The sequence below is a fragment of the Camelus dromedarius genome, chromosome 34, assembly GCF_036321535.1.
Source record: "Camelus dromedarius isolate mCamDro1 chromosome 34, mCamDro1.pat, whole genome shotgun sequence".
NCBI classification, from domain to species: domain Eukaryota; kingdom Metazoa; phylum Chordata; class Mammalia; order Artiodactyla; family Camelidae; genus Camelus; species Camelus dromedarius.
Window position 1 is genome coordinate 9,893,881 of NC_087469.1, and position 13,612 is coordinate 9,907,492.

General features: G+C 58.4%; 3 protein-coding genes across 3 annotated transcripts; 1 reads left to right on the forward strand and 2 right to left on the reverse strand.

Annotated features, from left to right (window-relative positions):
* The first annotated feature begins 1,076 nt into the window (after positions 1-1,076).
* RNF26 (ring finger protein 26) lies at positions 1,077-3,833 on the forward strand. The gene has a single exon (XM_010981332.3). It carries the CDS (start codon positions 1,644-1,646, stop codon positions 2,943-2,945), a length of 1,302 nt encoding a protein of 433 aa, XP_010979634.1. The 5' UTR covers positions 1,077-1,643; the 3' UTR covers positions 2,946-3,833.
* A 1,705-nt stretch (positions 3,834-5,538) lies between these two features.
* Positions 5,539-7,895, reverse strand: C1QTNF5 (C1q and TNF related 5). Its single transcript, XM_031443509.2, has 3 exons — positions 7,297-7,895; positions 6,747-7,003; positions 5,539-6,429 (listed from the first exon to the last, which is right to left on the reverse strand). Exons 1-3 carry the CDS (start codon positions 7,638-7,640, stop codon positions 5,912-5,914), a joined length of 1,119 nt encoding a protein of 372 aa, XP_031299369.2. The 5' UTR covers positions 7,641-7,895; the 3' UTR covers positions 5,539-5,911.
* Positions 7,896-8,190: 295 nt separating this feature from the next.
* Positions 8,191-12,927, reverse strand: MFRP (membrane frizzled-related protein). The gene is made up of 13 exons (XM_064482148.1): positions 12,835-12,927; positions 12,608-12,710; positions 12,380-12,493; positions 12,105-12,257; positions 11,754-11,967; positions 11,199-11,329; positions 10,948-11,073; positions 10,645-10,721; positions 10,150-10,298; positions 9,516-9,646; positions 9,240-9,371; positions 8,506-8,633; positions 8,191-8,415 (listed from the first exon to the last, which is right to left on the reverse strand). The coding sequence occupies exons 1-13, from the start codon at positions 12,886-12,888 to the stop codon at positions 8,191-8,193; spliced, it is 1,737 nt and encodes a 578-aa protein (XP_064338218.1). The 5' UTR covers positions 12,889-12,927.
* Positions 12,928-13,612: the final 685 nt, after the last annotated feature.

Genomic DNA, 13,612 nt, shown 5'->3' on the forward strand with positions numbered 1-13,612 from the left:
GCAATCTTCTGCCGAAATATGTGCTTGATTGCATGTATCCTCCTTCACCAAAATCACATATATATTGACCACCCCCCTTCTATCTTTGGAGCAGTTCCTCAGAGCTACCTGAAAGGCTGTCTTCCCAGCTAAAGTCTTCATTTTGCCCCCAAATAGAACTGACAACTCTCATATTGTTCTTTTTTCTTTTTCCTGCCAACGAATGCAAGTAGGAAACTAAAGCAATGGTGGCCAGGGGAAGGATAAGACCCCCAAGTATCCTTGGCCTTCATAGAGAACACCAGGCTTCTCAATATATTTGGGATTAATATCTTACGTATTTTGAATATTATTTGAGTATTAAAGGCTACATTTTTGAGGAGCCTACTAAAGCCACCCAGGTGTAGATATCTAACTAGAGTGTTCAAGTAGACAAATGAATAGGGCCTGGGCTGGGAGGGTGAGCTGTTTCCATACTGTGACCTCATTTTCTCACCGACAGTGAGGTAATCTGCTAAGGATGCTCAAACGTCCTGAGAAAATCTTGAATAGAGCTTGAGGAAACTGTTTGGAAATAGCAGCTTGGGAATCCTCTGTCACAATCTGTTTCCCCTTATGAATTGCTTGTGAGCAGGCACAACTTAAATATTTTTTATATCCCCAACGCATTTGTAGAGGCTCAGTAAACTATAGAGTAATGAATGAATGGAAGAAGACGAGGGAGCAAGTCTGAGGCTGCCCAGACGGTGCAGTCCCAGAACCCAGGTCAGAGACAGTGACCTGCCAACCTGCACCTGAAAAGATCAAGCCCCGAGGCCAAGAGAAAAAGCAGCCCCGGTATTAGCCCAGTCCAAAAGCCTGCTCCTTTAGGAGGCGGGGCTGGGGGGCGTATTCTGCCTCTGCCCATCAACTGGCCAATCCCCGCCTCAAGGGGGCGGGGATTTTAAGCTGTTTCCGCCCCTCCCTTTGTAAAGTACTAAGTAGTTTGGGCGCCGTTCAAACGGACCAGTGAGTGCTCGACATTGCCTGTGGTTGGACCTCACCGATTGGCCAGAGTTCTTCGTCCCTCCCTCCATGTCACGCCTCTTGCCCCTCCCTTTCGCGCACAAGATGGCGGCGCCCAGCGAAGTAGAGGCCGCGCCGGGGGTTTGCTGAGGCTCGCTCCCTTCCCCACTGCCCCTTTGGGCGCAAATCGCCGCGAGCGCAGAGGACGGGGGCCGGGCGGGGACAGGGGCACCTGCGTAGCTGGACTGCGAGCCTGCGCCCAGCCTGCGCCACCCCCACCCGGCCCCGGCCTGGCCCGATCCCTTCCGTTCCCGGTCTCCTGGGTCTGACTCGTTGCCCGGCCGTGGTACGTCACCACCAGGCCTTCAAAGCTGAGGTTTCTCTTCCAGCCCGGGATCACCTCCACTTTGGAAATGTTTGGCCTCTTTCCTCCCAAACAGCCCGCCTTCAAAACCGGGACTCCTGGACCGGCACCTGGCTCCCTTTCCCTCACCTGAGACTCCACTTCCTTCCAACCCACTTCCTCAGATTCTCCCTGGATTGGAGCCTGCTCACTTCTCTTCCAAATTAATTCCTGAACTCCCCAAATATTGACAGTTCTGAGACCCCCCTCAACTGGGAGCCAGACTTCCTTTTGGATTAACCTCCATAGCACTATCATGGAAGCTGTGTATTTGGTAGTGAATGGGGTGGGCCTGTTGCTGGATGTGCTGACCTTGGTGTTGGACCTCAACTTCCTGCTGGTGTCCTCCCTCCTGGCTTCCCTGGCCTGGCTCCTGGCCTTCATCTACAACCTGCCACACACGGTACTGACTAGTCTTCTGCACTTGGGCCGCGGAGTCTTGTTTTCACTGCTGGCCTTGATTGAAGCCGTGGTCCGGTTCACCTTTGGGGGCTTGCAGGCCTTGTGTACCATACTATACAGCTGCTATTCTGGTCTGGAGAGCTTAAAGCTCCTGGGGCACCTGGCCTCTCATGGGGCGCTTAGGAGCCGGGAGATCCTGCACCGGGGCGTCCTCAATATGGTCTCCAATGGCCATGCTTTGCTGCGGCAGGCCTGTGACATCTGTGCCATTACCATGAGCCTAGTGGCCTATGTGATCAATAGCCTGGTCAACATCTGCCTTATTGGCACTCAGAACCTCTTCTCCCTGGTGCTGGCCCTATGGGATGCAGTGATGGGGCCGCTGTGGAGAATGACGGATGTGGTGGCTGCCTTCCTAGCCCACATTTCCAGCAGTGCTGTGGCCATGTCCATTCTCCTCTGGACCCCCTGCCAGCTAGTACTGGAGCTCCTGGCCTCAGCTGCCCGCCTCCTGGCCAGCTTTGTGCTTGTCAATCTCACTGGCCTAGCGCTGCTGGCTTGTGTGCTGGCACTGACGGTGATTGTGTTGCACCCGGACCTCACCCTGAGGCTGGCCACCCGGGTGCTCAGTCAGCTCCACGCCCGGCCATCCTACCACCGACTCAGAGAGGATGTTGTACGGCTGTCTCGTCTAGCACTGGGCCTGGAGGCCTGGCGCCACATCTGGAGCCGAAGCCTGCAGCTGGCGAGCTGGCCAAACCGGGGAGGGGCACCTGGGGCCCCCCAGGGTGGCCCTAGGAGGGTGCCCTCAGCCAGGACCTGGCGACAGGACACTTTTCCTGAAGCAGGGCCCAGATCAGAGGCAGAAGAGGAGGCAGTCAGGATGGCCAGGGTGACAGCTGCCCGAGGCCGGGAGAGGCTCAATGTGGAGGAGCCTGTAGCTGGGCAAGACCCATGGAAGTTGCTGAAGGAGCAAGAGGAGCGGAAGAAGTGCGTCATCTGCCAGGACCAGAGCAAGACGGTGCTGCTTCTGCCTTGTCGGCACCTGTGCCTGTGCCAGGCCTGCACCGAAATCCTAATGCGCCACCCTGTCTACCACCGCAACTGCCCACTCTGTCGCCGGGGCATTCTGCAGACCCTCAACGTCTACCTCTGAAGGCTCCCTCCCTGTCTGCCCACCCCTCCACGCTCCACGCAGCCACCTGCGCGAGGACAGCATTAACACCCGATCTCTGGGTCCCAGACTGAATCCCCTCCTGCCCTCTGCCGAACCTGAAGCCATACATCCAGGTCACTGAGATGGGAAACCCTGGAAGACTGTGACTTGGATGGGGGCAGGGTAACAGCTTTTCCTTACCTGGCGGGTCCCCGTGATGCTGAGTGTGGTGAGTGTGTCTCACCACTCAGTGTGAGACTCTGGACTCCCCTTCAGCTTGCCAGGGCCTAGCCAGATGCAAGTGTCTGGGGCTCCTCTTCTCTGCTTTTGGTGTTTCTGTTGGGGATTTGTAGGTTCTCTCCCTACTCCCTCCTCACTTCCTCCCCAGCTTCTGCAGCCATACGTATCAGTGTCATTTGCGTGTTTTGGCAACCCTAAGGCCTTGGAATGATCTTGAACGTTTGCTTCTAGCTGGAGCCGCTGTGCCCTGGCAGGCTTTGGGGGGTAGTATCTTAGGTGCCCTTAAAGCTACCACTTGTAGCTGTCATGATCTTATGAGGCCCCCTCCCAACCTGATCCAACAGCTGGGATCAAGAGTTAACCCCCGGGGATGTGTGTGTGTGTTTGCACCTGGCTTTGGGACCATGTACCCTCTGGCACCCCAGCACTACTGGGAGCCTCAGGAGGGATAGCAGATTTCTACTCATATCCCCTTCACTCCGCACATCACAGAGAAAAGTGGTGTTCTACTTCTGTTAGTCTCTCCTTGGCACTGGGGAAGGCAGACTGCACATTGCACTAGGGTCCAAAAACAGAAGGGGCCAGGGTGCAGCTTCCTAAGGGGTCTGTCTGGCCCAGGTTCCAGGGAATAAAGTCCTGTTACAGCTCTGAGGGCCTCTGTGCATCCTTACAAGGGTGAGCAGTTGGTCAGGGGAACTGATGCGACTGCAGTGTCTTCCAGTCCTGCTGGAGTCACAGGTGTGGTCGGTGGGGGACCTGGTGGGGGAAGAGATAGGATAGGGTGGGGGTGCTGTGCATTGGGGAGAGCCCATGCCAAGAGTGGCTGGATTCGCTTTCACACCCCTCCAGTTTGTGCCCTCATGTGCACGGCTTTTGGAAAAACTCGTTTCTGTTTTGCCAGAACTAAGCCTAGTAGAGAAGAGGGTGAACCTTCTCCCCCTGTAGTCAGCCCCCGAGCTTTTCCTCTGGTGCCACTCATCCCAGGAGGAAACTTGGGGTTCCTGCTGCCTGAAGTCAAGTCTCCCCTCAGATCCCTGGAGGAGTTAGTGCTTGTCTTTGTGTCTCTTGGCGTGGAGGGATGCTGTGGGAGGCTGGAGTATGGCTGTGGGACCTCCTGGTGGATGGCTGAAGCCCAGGACAGCTGAGGCCTATCTCTAGCTCACTTACCTGGCCCACTCCCCATCAGTCACATCCACCCTCACGTGACCAGCAAAAGAGCGGGGGTGGGGGAGATACACCATCCCATAATTGTATGTTAAATCTAGGAGCATATGCCAAGGACAGCCTTCTGGAAGGAAGAGTAAGAGAGAAAGGGGTAGGCCAGGAAGAAACTCTGAGGAGAGGCACCTCCACTTTCTCTCCACTTTCTCTCGGGTTGAGAGCCTGCGCTGATTGTGGAGCTGGCAAGCCCCGATTTGGTTTGTTAGTCATTGGGTTGGGGGTGGAGCAGGCGCTGGCTGCTGCAGGTCAGAGGAGGGTAGTCTTGAAGGGGCTTTGTGGCTAGCCTCAGACTTCGAGGCGCGGCCCAGCCCAGTGGGGAAGCGTTCCGCACATCAACCTTGGAGTTGGGAGGCCCGAGGAAGGGCTTTTGTTCCCCTTCCCCCAACCCTGGAGAAGCTGCTGATCAAGGGGAGGCTTGGCTCCTTCCAGTCTCTGTTTAATGTGAGGATAAACATTTTATGAGGGAAGATAAACTTCCTGAGCTGGGAGCAAAGGACCATTTTTTTCCTCCACCCCCATCTGGAATCCTATTGGCAGACCTCTACCCTTCCTCCCCCTAAGCAGGCTGGTAGTGCAGGCTACTTAGGGTCGTTGCTGCATTCCGGGGCTGGGGCGCCCCCTTGTGGCCACCGCGGAAATGCTGTATCTTGACACCCAAGGACACTCTGCTCCCCTGGCATGAGGGACAGAGAAACAGCTCTCCAGTCATCTAGGGACAGGCAAGCAGCCAGAACAGTCATGAATGAAAATACCAGGCTCTTTTTTGTCGGTCAGGGCAGGAGGGTGTGTGGTGAAGTTCCATCCAATTCATATGAGATCTTTGAGTTAGAAAAATGTGCTGCTTCCTCTGGGTGGCCAGAGCCCCACACCAGGGCACTCCTCGGCAGGGCACTCCTGTTCACAACCTACATAGCTTAGGTGTCAGCTCTGTAAAGTAACCTCTCCTTCACCTGAACCTGCTCCCTGTATCTCCTGCCCCATAGCTTCATCCAGCCTAAGAGACCTCCCTTCTGCCTAAGTGCCCTTTCCCTCCTCCCTTTTCCCCTTTCCTCCCATCCTCGGAATCAGGGCATCCCCACCATTAAAGAGGAAAAGCTGAAGCCAATAGGAGGGCTTTTTTTTTTTTAATTAAAGATTTATTGAATAATCTCTGAGAAAAGGGCCCAGGAGCAGGAGGGATAAGAGAGGACTCAAAGAAGCAGAGGACCAGGAAAGAATACCCCACCTTGGGGTCCTGGGTCAGAGCAACTGGAGGGACCCACACCTGCCAGCACAGCGCTCTCCTTTGGTCTAGGGCAGAAATCCAGCCACTGCCCCACGCTGCCAGCCCTGATCTCAGCCTCTGTCCTCATTCCCTGTCGGCAGCAGAATGGAGAAGCCCCACCCCACCTCCGCAGTCATTCACAACATTCCAGGGGGGCCAGCCCTCCCGGATTATGTGGCCATCAATGTCACACTCTCTTCTCCTAGGAGTGAGAGAGCATGCGCTCATTTTCCAGTGGGTATCAAGCGAAGACAGGGGAGTTGTGCCAGTCAGAATACACTAGAAATCCAGAGAAGGTGCTGTCTGTCTTGATGCTGGCATATATGCCAATATAATCACCCACTCCCACCTGTACCCACACCTGGTCCTCAGGCTCCAACCTCACCATGGCGCCCCCGGAGAGCGAGGCTGGCTTGGGCCACCCCCCAAAGAACTGGAAGAAAGAGGCAATGGACTCGCCATTCTTGACCAGATCGAACTGCAGGCTAGCCCGGTACACGGTGGCGTGGACGGCGAAGTAGTAGACTCCAGGCACCTGGCAGGTGAATTTGCCGGTGGTGGCGTCGTAATGTCCCTGCTCGTTCACCAGTACTCGGTCGAAGGGTAGGGGCGCGTCCGACGGCGGGGGCACTCGGCTTTCGGAGCGCTTGGCGCTGAAGGCGGAGCGCGGAGGCACCGAGCACTCGCCCGCAGGCCCGGTCGCCCCCATGGGGCCCGCCTCTCCTCTTGGCCCGGGCTCCCCACGAGGCCCCGGGAGGCCTGCGGGGGTGGAAAGTGAGCGGTTAGGGTGAGCCCGCCGCGGTCCTCCTTCATCCTCCCTCGGTTTCTCAGCCCACCCTTCCGGCCAGGGCCCCCTCCCTGCTTCCTGCAGGGCTTGGGGGCAGATCTGAGGGTCCCAGGGGTTCTGGCTCCCGTCGCTGAGTCACTCTCTCCTCTCCCGGCTCCCGGAGCCGACGGGGTCGGGCGGGGACAGGAGCGGCGCCCCCTGGCGGGAGCCTGGAGCCGCAGGGAGCGGGAGCAGGGCCGCGCTAGCTCGGACGTCCGTCCCCACGGATCGCCGCGGAGGCGCCTCTTACCCGGCCTCCCGCCCTCTCCTTTCTCTCCCGGAGGCCCAGGCGCGCCGTCTCGGCCGTCGCGGCCGTCGCGGCCGGGCAGGCCCTGGCTGCCGTGGTGGCCCGGCGTGCCGGGAAGGCCGGGGTGCCCCGGGCACAGGCTGGGGATCTTGTTGTCGTCCAGCGGGGGAGAGCCGGCCGCCAGGCCCAGGAGCAGCAGGGCGAGGAGCGGCCTCATGGCGCTGGCACGCGGAGCCCGGACGCCGGGTGCCTCTGGTCGTCTGTGGGCCGGGCAGGACAAGAGTCGGGACCCAGAATCCTGGGACCTGCCTCGCTTCCCGCCCCGGCGCTGCCGGCTAGGTCTCCACCCCACTGCCCTGCCCCTGACTGAGGCTGAGCGGCCGCGGGGGAACGAAGAAGGGGGTGCCCCCTAGACCCGGGAACCCTGAGAGCCCAGCGCAGAGGAACGGGGAGGCCGGCCCTCCCTCCCCCCCAACCCAGGCTGGCGCCCAGTCTTTCCCACAGCCCCTCCCCCTCCCTCTTTCCCCGCCCCTCCCCCCTCGGCCAGACTCACCCCTCTCCTGGCTCTGAGGGGCTGCTCGCTTCTCTCTGGCCTCCTTCGGGACGCTTGCCACTCTGGACCCTCTGCTTGACCCCTGCTGCCTTCCCTGCGCTTCTCTCCCGCCCGGCGCCCCTTGCCCTCGGCGTCCCCCTGATCCTGGTTCTTTCCTTGCCGGCTTCTCTCTGCTCCTCCCAGACTCCAAGAGGAAACCAGTTGTTCAGGGGCCAAGAGCCCGGGCTGGGAAATAGCAGGGAAATAACTCGTGGTGTCGGCCGGCAGCCGGCCAAAGTTTGAGGGAGAAAGGAGGGAGAGAGAGATTTGAGCCGGGCACAGAGAGGCAGGACCGTGAGAGACATGCTTAGGGCATCTACAGCTCCAAGGAGCTGAAAGGAGGGATGGTATCTTGACAGAGACCGAGGACAACGCTGTAGTTCAGGAGAAATAGCTGAGAACTGAGGGTGGAGAGTTCTAGATGCAGTAGACAACTAGATCCCTGGGGCTTAGAACAGGGCCTGCCACACGAGTAGGCACTTAGTACATTTTTGTTGAGTAGATGAGAAAGAAGGTGGGTGGTAGAGAACCTTAAAAAAGAAATGGAGATGGGGAAGGCAGAAAATAGGAAATCAGGGTCAGAGGCTTGGGTGAGAAGCAGTCCAGATTGTCAGTGGTACTGCGTGGAGTCAGGCCAGCTGTTTGCAACAGCTGGGGCAAGTAAAGGGATAGGGAAAAATCCGGGAGGGTGGGAGGGTCCGATTAGCCCCATTGAGGACTTCTCTTTCCCTCCCTGGGAGGACCCAGAGGGGATGGGCAGAGTCCTACGCTGGCCCCCTTCCTTTGCTTCCCCTGCCTGCTTGCCCTGATGGGCAAAGGAGGCTGGGCAGCAGAGGGCAGGGGCCCGCTTAAGAGTCAGGGCTGAGCACAAGCCTCCAGGCCAGCTGCCTCAGGCAGCCTGTTGCAGTTGAAGGGCCAGGGGGTGCCCAGTAGTGCCAGGCCAGACTGGCACTGGCGTTCTGCCTCCTGGCAGACAAAGCGGCAAGGGGGAAGGACACTGCCTAGCGGGGTGCAGTGGGGCACAAGCAGCCCGCAAAGGAGCCTCCGGAAATTCTGGTAGCAGGGCAGACTGGTCAGGCTCTGTGGAAGGAGGAGATCAGCCCTCAGGCATCCCACACTCCAGGCTCCCTCCCCTTCCTGGGGGTCCCTCCTTAACTTTGCCTGGCGCACCTTGTAACCTCTGAGGACCTCCACCACCTCCTCCTGGGTGGCCATGCCCACCCAGATGTTAGGGAAGGCCGTGGTATTGTAGCTCAGACCGATGCACATCTCCACCTGGACAGGCTCACAGGCCAACTCTGCAGGGGTGGGAGGGGAGTGTCACTGGGGGAACAGTCACTGGTTGTGTGACCTGGGACAAGTCACCTAATTGCTCTGTATGGGTCAGATGGGAGTGTCTGTGAGAATCAAAGGAGATAAATGGAAAGATGCTTTACACGTATCGAGGATTCCTGTTCTCCTCGAGAGCCTGCTCTAAGTAACATTTGCCAGCCCCGGGCATCATGCAGACACCTCTTTGATCTTGGGGGGGGCACCAGCACTGGCAGGACCACTGGGCATCTGGAAGAAACTCCCCTGCTCTCACCCACGTCGTTGAGGTGGGCCCTGGAGACAAGGCTTTCTGTGTGACAAAGCTGGACTCGTTCTTGAAGCCCCAACCATCGACTCCCAGATTCCCATTTCCCTTGGGGATGTCATTAAGTACCATTGCCACCACCAGGTGGGGGTCCCTCTGGGATTTGGTGAAGTGGTCCGGAGTCTGGATAGGGGGCCCCCACCCCCAGCAGAGAGGATCGGGACGGGTGTTATGAAGTGTGCCAGCAGGGTTGCTATGGATGGGCACCCAGCCTGCCCAGGCCTGCCAGCTGCTGCCCGCGGAGCCTCACCTGGGGCAGGCTTCTCACCTAGGGGTGGGAACAGGGGGCTGCTGCAGTTGTTATCACTGCTCTCTGCGCAGTCTCTCCACATGCCACACATCCACTGCAGACTCTTACACCCTTCGTCCCCGCAGGAGAACTCTCTGGGTCCACAGGGGTCTGCGGGCACAGGGGGCATAGCAGTGCCCAGGGACATGCCTGTACCCCCACTGCCTTCACGGTGCCCTGACCAGGGTCCAGAGCCCTTTCCAGTTCTCCTGGAGGTGCCTCTACGGCCCAGACCCCTTGCCCAGGGCCACCTACTCTCTGTGGCATTGAGGGCCCGGTAGGTGGCTGAGAACCCGCCGCTGCTGATGCCATGATCTGTCCTAAAAAGCACGGCCAGCTGGTGGTGCGAGGAGATGAGGCGGGGGGGCGGCTCTGCCCCACAGAACCTGCCCAAAGCAGACAGCAGTCCTTTGGGTGACCGAGGGGCCCCTTGGCTGCCCGAGTGTACACAAGGCCTCCCGCAGGCCTCCATGGAGCTGGGTGCTCTGGGCGATGCCAGAGGGGATGGGAGGCATGCTTGCTGACTCATGGGACTTAGGGTCTAGTGAGGAAGACACACATATTCAGTAGACAAAGTACTAAACAAACTGCTTGAACCTGAGCCACTTCAAGCTGGGGAAAATCAGCGCAGGTTCTGGGGGAAGTGGAAATTGACCTGGGTTGGGGAGAGGCCAGGGAAGGGCCTTCCGGAAAAGGCGATGTAAGGGATACAGGTACATAGGTGAGGAAGGACAAGCCTTTTCTAGGGTCACAGTGAGGAGACCTCCAGGTTGGAGCAGAAAAAGACAAGGAAACTAGAGCATGATTGGGCTAATTTGTAGGAAGCCTTGACTGCAGGCCATGGAGGATGGAGTTTGTCCTCGGCTCCTCCCACTGGCTCTGCCGATACCTGCCCAGGAGGCTGAGAGCCCCTGACTTGCTGGTCTCATACACCTCCACGTAGTCAAACTTGCATTCATCCTGAGCTTCCAGGCTGAAGTTGTGGAACAGCAGTTCCAGGCCATGTCCAGTGGGCACCGAAATATGCCAGGTGCAAAGCTGGGGGAGGGCACAGACGAAGTAATTTATGGATTCCTCCTTCTGTCCCAATCTGGGCACCCAGGCTGAGCTCCAGATGGGCTTCCCCACCTGCTACAGGCTGGGTAGGGAGTGGGTGGGCTCTGCCCACACTGCTCTCATCATTGAAAGACCATTTAACTTGCCTGGTCTCAGAGATAATCTGGGTCCCTAGTAAGCACTTAATAATGTTTCCTTCCTGCCTACTTGATCTCTGACCTTCCCAGGTACAAGGCAGTATCTGCTCTGCTGTTCTCAATCATGCTAACCGGAAGCTCAGGTGTGCCCGCGTGTGCCACACCACCCTCTCCGTGGAGTGCTGGCTTACCTGTTGGTGACGGTACTGCTGCAGGTAGCTGGGAGCAGAGAAAGTGCCCTGGAGCCCAGTCAGATTCCCCCCACACCCTGGAGAGAGGAAGAGGGGTTCATGGATTTGCCAGGGTCTGTGCCTTGGCCCATTAGGGCCAGCAGTGCTGGCAGAGGAGTTTTGGCCATGACCGTGGGGACACAAGTTCTGGGCCAGAAGAATGACCAGGCAGCTTTGGTGCTGAGCCAGGCTTGGGGAGGCCAGCCTAAATCTGGATCAGAGGCCTGGAGACAGTACCCGCCCTGAGGCTGGCGGGGCCCGTACCCGAGAACTTGGCACTGCAGTTGGTCTCATCACTGCCATCAGCGCAGTTGGCAAAACCATCGCACACTGAGTCAGGTAGCAGGCAGACGAGCTGGTCACAGGGGAACTCGTCGTGGGCACAGCTCCCTGGGGGTGGGCATCTGGATTCAGAACCCCAAGTCTCTACCCCTTTTGCCGGTGCTGGGAATGGCTGAAGGGGAGGGAAGTGGGAGTTTGATGGGTAGCTGGGGACACGGTGGGAAATTACTCACCATACCCGGGGGCCACAGCCTGGTACCAGGCATGGAAGCCAGATCCTTCCACGCTGCTATCAGAGACGAAGGCCACCCGGAGGTGGCTGGCATTGGTGTTGAGTGTGGGGGGAGGCACCCTCCCACACACTCTGCAAGAAGCCAGGTTGGGGGTGATGGAGGCTCAGAGCTCAGGCCCAGCCAGAGTAGAGCCTGCCTGGGCCATGCGGTCCTCCCTCCTCAAGCCCCAAGCTGGTGACAATGTGTCAAATAGGTTCCTTTCGTTTCCAGCGGAGCTCTGACCTTCTTGGCACCTGCACATCCATCCTTGAAGCATTTATTCATGGAAATTACAGGTGGGAGCTCCAATTTACAGATTTGGAAACTGAGGTCAGAGAGGGGAAGTCACCTTCCCAAGATCATATAGCAAGATAGTGGCAGAGCTGGGCCCAGAGGTCACATGTCTCTGTTTCTTCCCAGTCAAACCTTTCCCACCACATCTCCGTGGTTCTGCTCTCCAGACAGCGGTTCAGGGCAGGGTGAGGGGTGGAATCTCCTGGGGGCAGAGGGACCCACCTGAGGAGAGGGCCTTCAGGCTCAGGGGATATTTCCAAGCGATCAAAAAGACAAGAGGCCACACTCTCCATGCTGAGAGCTTCAATCTTGAGCTGTATTGCATGGTCTGTGGCCACCTGGATATGCCACACGCAGTGGGTGTTGGGTGGGTAAGGGTCTGGGTAGTTGGGGCTGCTGAAGAAGCCCCTTGGGCCAGGAAGGAGGCCCCCACAGGCTGCAGAGATGGAGGTTAGAGTTCAGAGGTCAAAAGGAGAGAGATCCTTTTTTTCCCAAGGTCCCTTTTCCTGGCCCACCCCATCCCCTCCTGCCATCATGGGACCTTTTCCAGGAAGATCTGCCCTTAGCACTCACTGGACTGGGGCTTGGGGCTCACGCCTGACTCCTGTGGCCCTTTAGGGGTCCCAGTTGCTTGAAAGATGGTAGTGGGGGTGGTGCCAGTGGTGGCAAGGCCTCGGGAAGGCAGTGGATGATAGGAGGCCCCGGATGGGGGTGTTGCCTGCAATTCTGGAGGCAGGAGATGGGGGAGTGGGAATCAGAGGAGATGGATCTTTTTTTGGGGGGATGGGTAGCATAGCTCTTGGAGTCACATCCAAAGCCCTTCTTCCAAGCAGGCCTTGGGTACTTACGGGCCAAGATGATGGCCACCAGCAGCCCGAGCAGCAGGAGCAGCAGGCCAGCCAGCAGGAGGACACACAGCCAGGAGAAGTGGCAGTCTGGCTGCAGCCCTCGGGGACGCCGACCTGTGGGCAGGGGTGGTGGGGTTTTGAGCGCCCTTTCCCTTGGGCATCTCTCACACAGCCCTTGGCTCCTGGGCCTTTCTGTCCCGCCCCCAGGTCACCCTCTCAGATGGTTACCGTGCCAGGGAGCTCGGATGCTGCAGTTGGCGGCCTCCTGGAAGGCAGGTGGAGGGCAAGGAGGCCCTGATTCAGGCTCGAAAGCAGGATTGCAGAACTCAGTCTGAAGGGAGAGACTTGAGGGCTGAGGGCTGGTGGCCACATTGCCTGGTAGGTGTGTTCACTGGGCCCTGCCAGCCCCAGGCAGGCAGCTGGGTCTTGTGGGAGTGGTCCTGTGTGACCCTTACCTTGCTCAGCTCTGCCGCCTCCACACAGAGGATGATATCTGAACAGTCCTTCATGGCTCTAGGCTCTGCATGACTTCCTGGAGTCCCTGCGATAGCCCAAGACCCCAAAAGGCCCGCCAGCTGCCCCCAGGCCCCCGATCGAAGGGGCAGTCTCTGCTGTCTGAGGGTGCGGGCTGCCAGGCTGGACCAGCTCTCCTGCTGCCCTCGGCAGACTGGCTCAGGCTACTGGCTATTCCGTCTCTGTGTGGGGGAGGGGACAGCAGCCAGAAGGAATTCGCAGCAGCGTGAAATGGTCCCTTAATCCAACTCAGCTGAGGATGCAGAGGTTGTGCCCCTGGCACAGGACAGCGGTCCTTAAAGGCACAGGCCGCCAACACCTCGCTGGGGAAGCTAGGTGCTCTGTGAAAGGTGTGACTGGGGAGCTAGCCACCCCTGTCCTAACCTCACTGGGGTGTTGAGTGAGCATCTGAGGGATGCTGGAGGGAAGAGGGACAGTGGGGCCGTTTTGCAGTCACGAGGGAGCCTTAGAAGCTGGATGTTAGGGTTTGGCAGCTTCAAGGCCTATGAGTCCTAAGGGCCCTGGACAAAACTGCTGCCCACCACGACTTCCCATCTGGGTGATGGGAAGACTGGGTCTTTGGAAGTTTCCCTAAAGCACCTGAGTGACCGGGTCAAGGAGGTAAGCCTTTACGGGCAGAACATGGTGTGTTTGTGCTGATGTGAGTCAGGGAGCTTGAGGGACTGGCTGCCTCTCCCTGGGCCCCCTCGGCCTGCAGGA

Coding starts and splice junctions, on each gene's coding strand:
- RNF26 (XM_010981332.3), top strand. CDS start 1,644: ATGGAAGCTGTGTATTTGGTAGTGAATGGGGTGGGCCTGTTGCTGGAT.
- C1QTNF5 (XM_031443509.2), bottom strand. CDS start 7,640: ATGTCTCTCACGGTCCTGCCTCTCTGTGCCCGGCTCAAATCTCTCTCT. Junction 7,004..7,296: donor CCCTCAGAGCCAGGAGAGGG/GTGAGTCTGGCC, acceptor CCCGGCCCACAG/ACGACCAGAGGCACCCGGCG. Junction 6,430..6,746: donor AGGAGAGGGCGGGAGGCCGG/GTAAGAGGCGCC, acceptor CCACCCCCGCAG/GCCTCCCGGGGCCTCGTGGG.
- MFRP (XM_064482148.1), bottom strand. CDS start 12,888: ATGAAGGACTGTTCAGATATCATCCTCTGTGTGGAGGCGGCAGAGCTG. Junction 12,711..12,834: donor AGGCGGCAGAGCTGAGCAAG/GTAAGGGTCACA, acceptor CTCTCCCTTCAG/ACTGAGTTCTGCAATCCTGC. Junction 11,074..11,198: donor GGCTGTGGCCCCCGGGTATG/GTGAGTAATTTC, acceptor GCCCACCCCCAG/GGAGCTGTGCCCACGACGAG.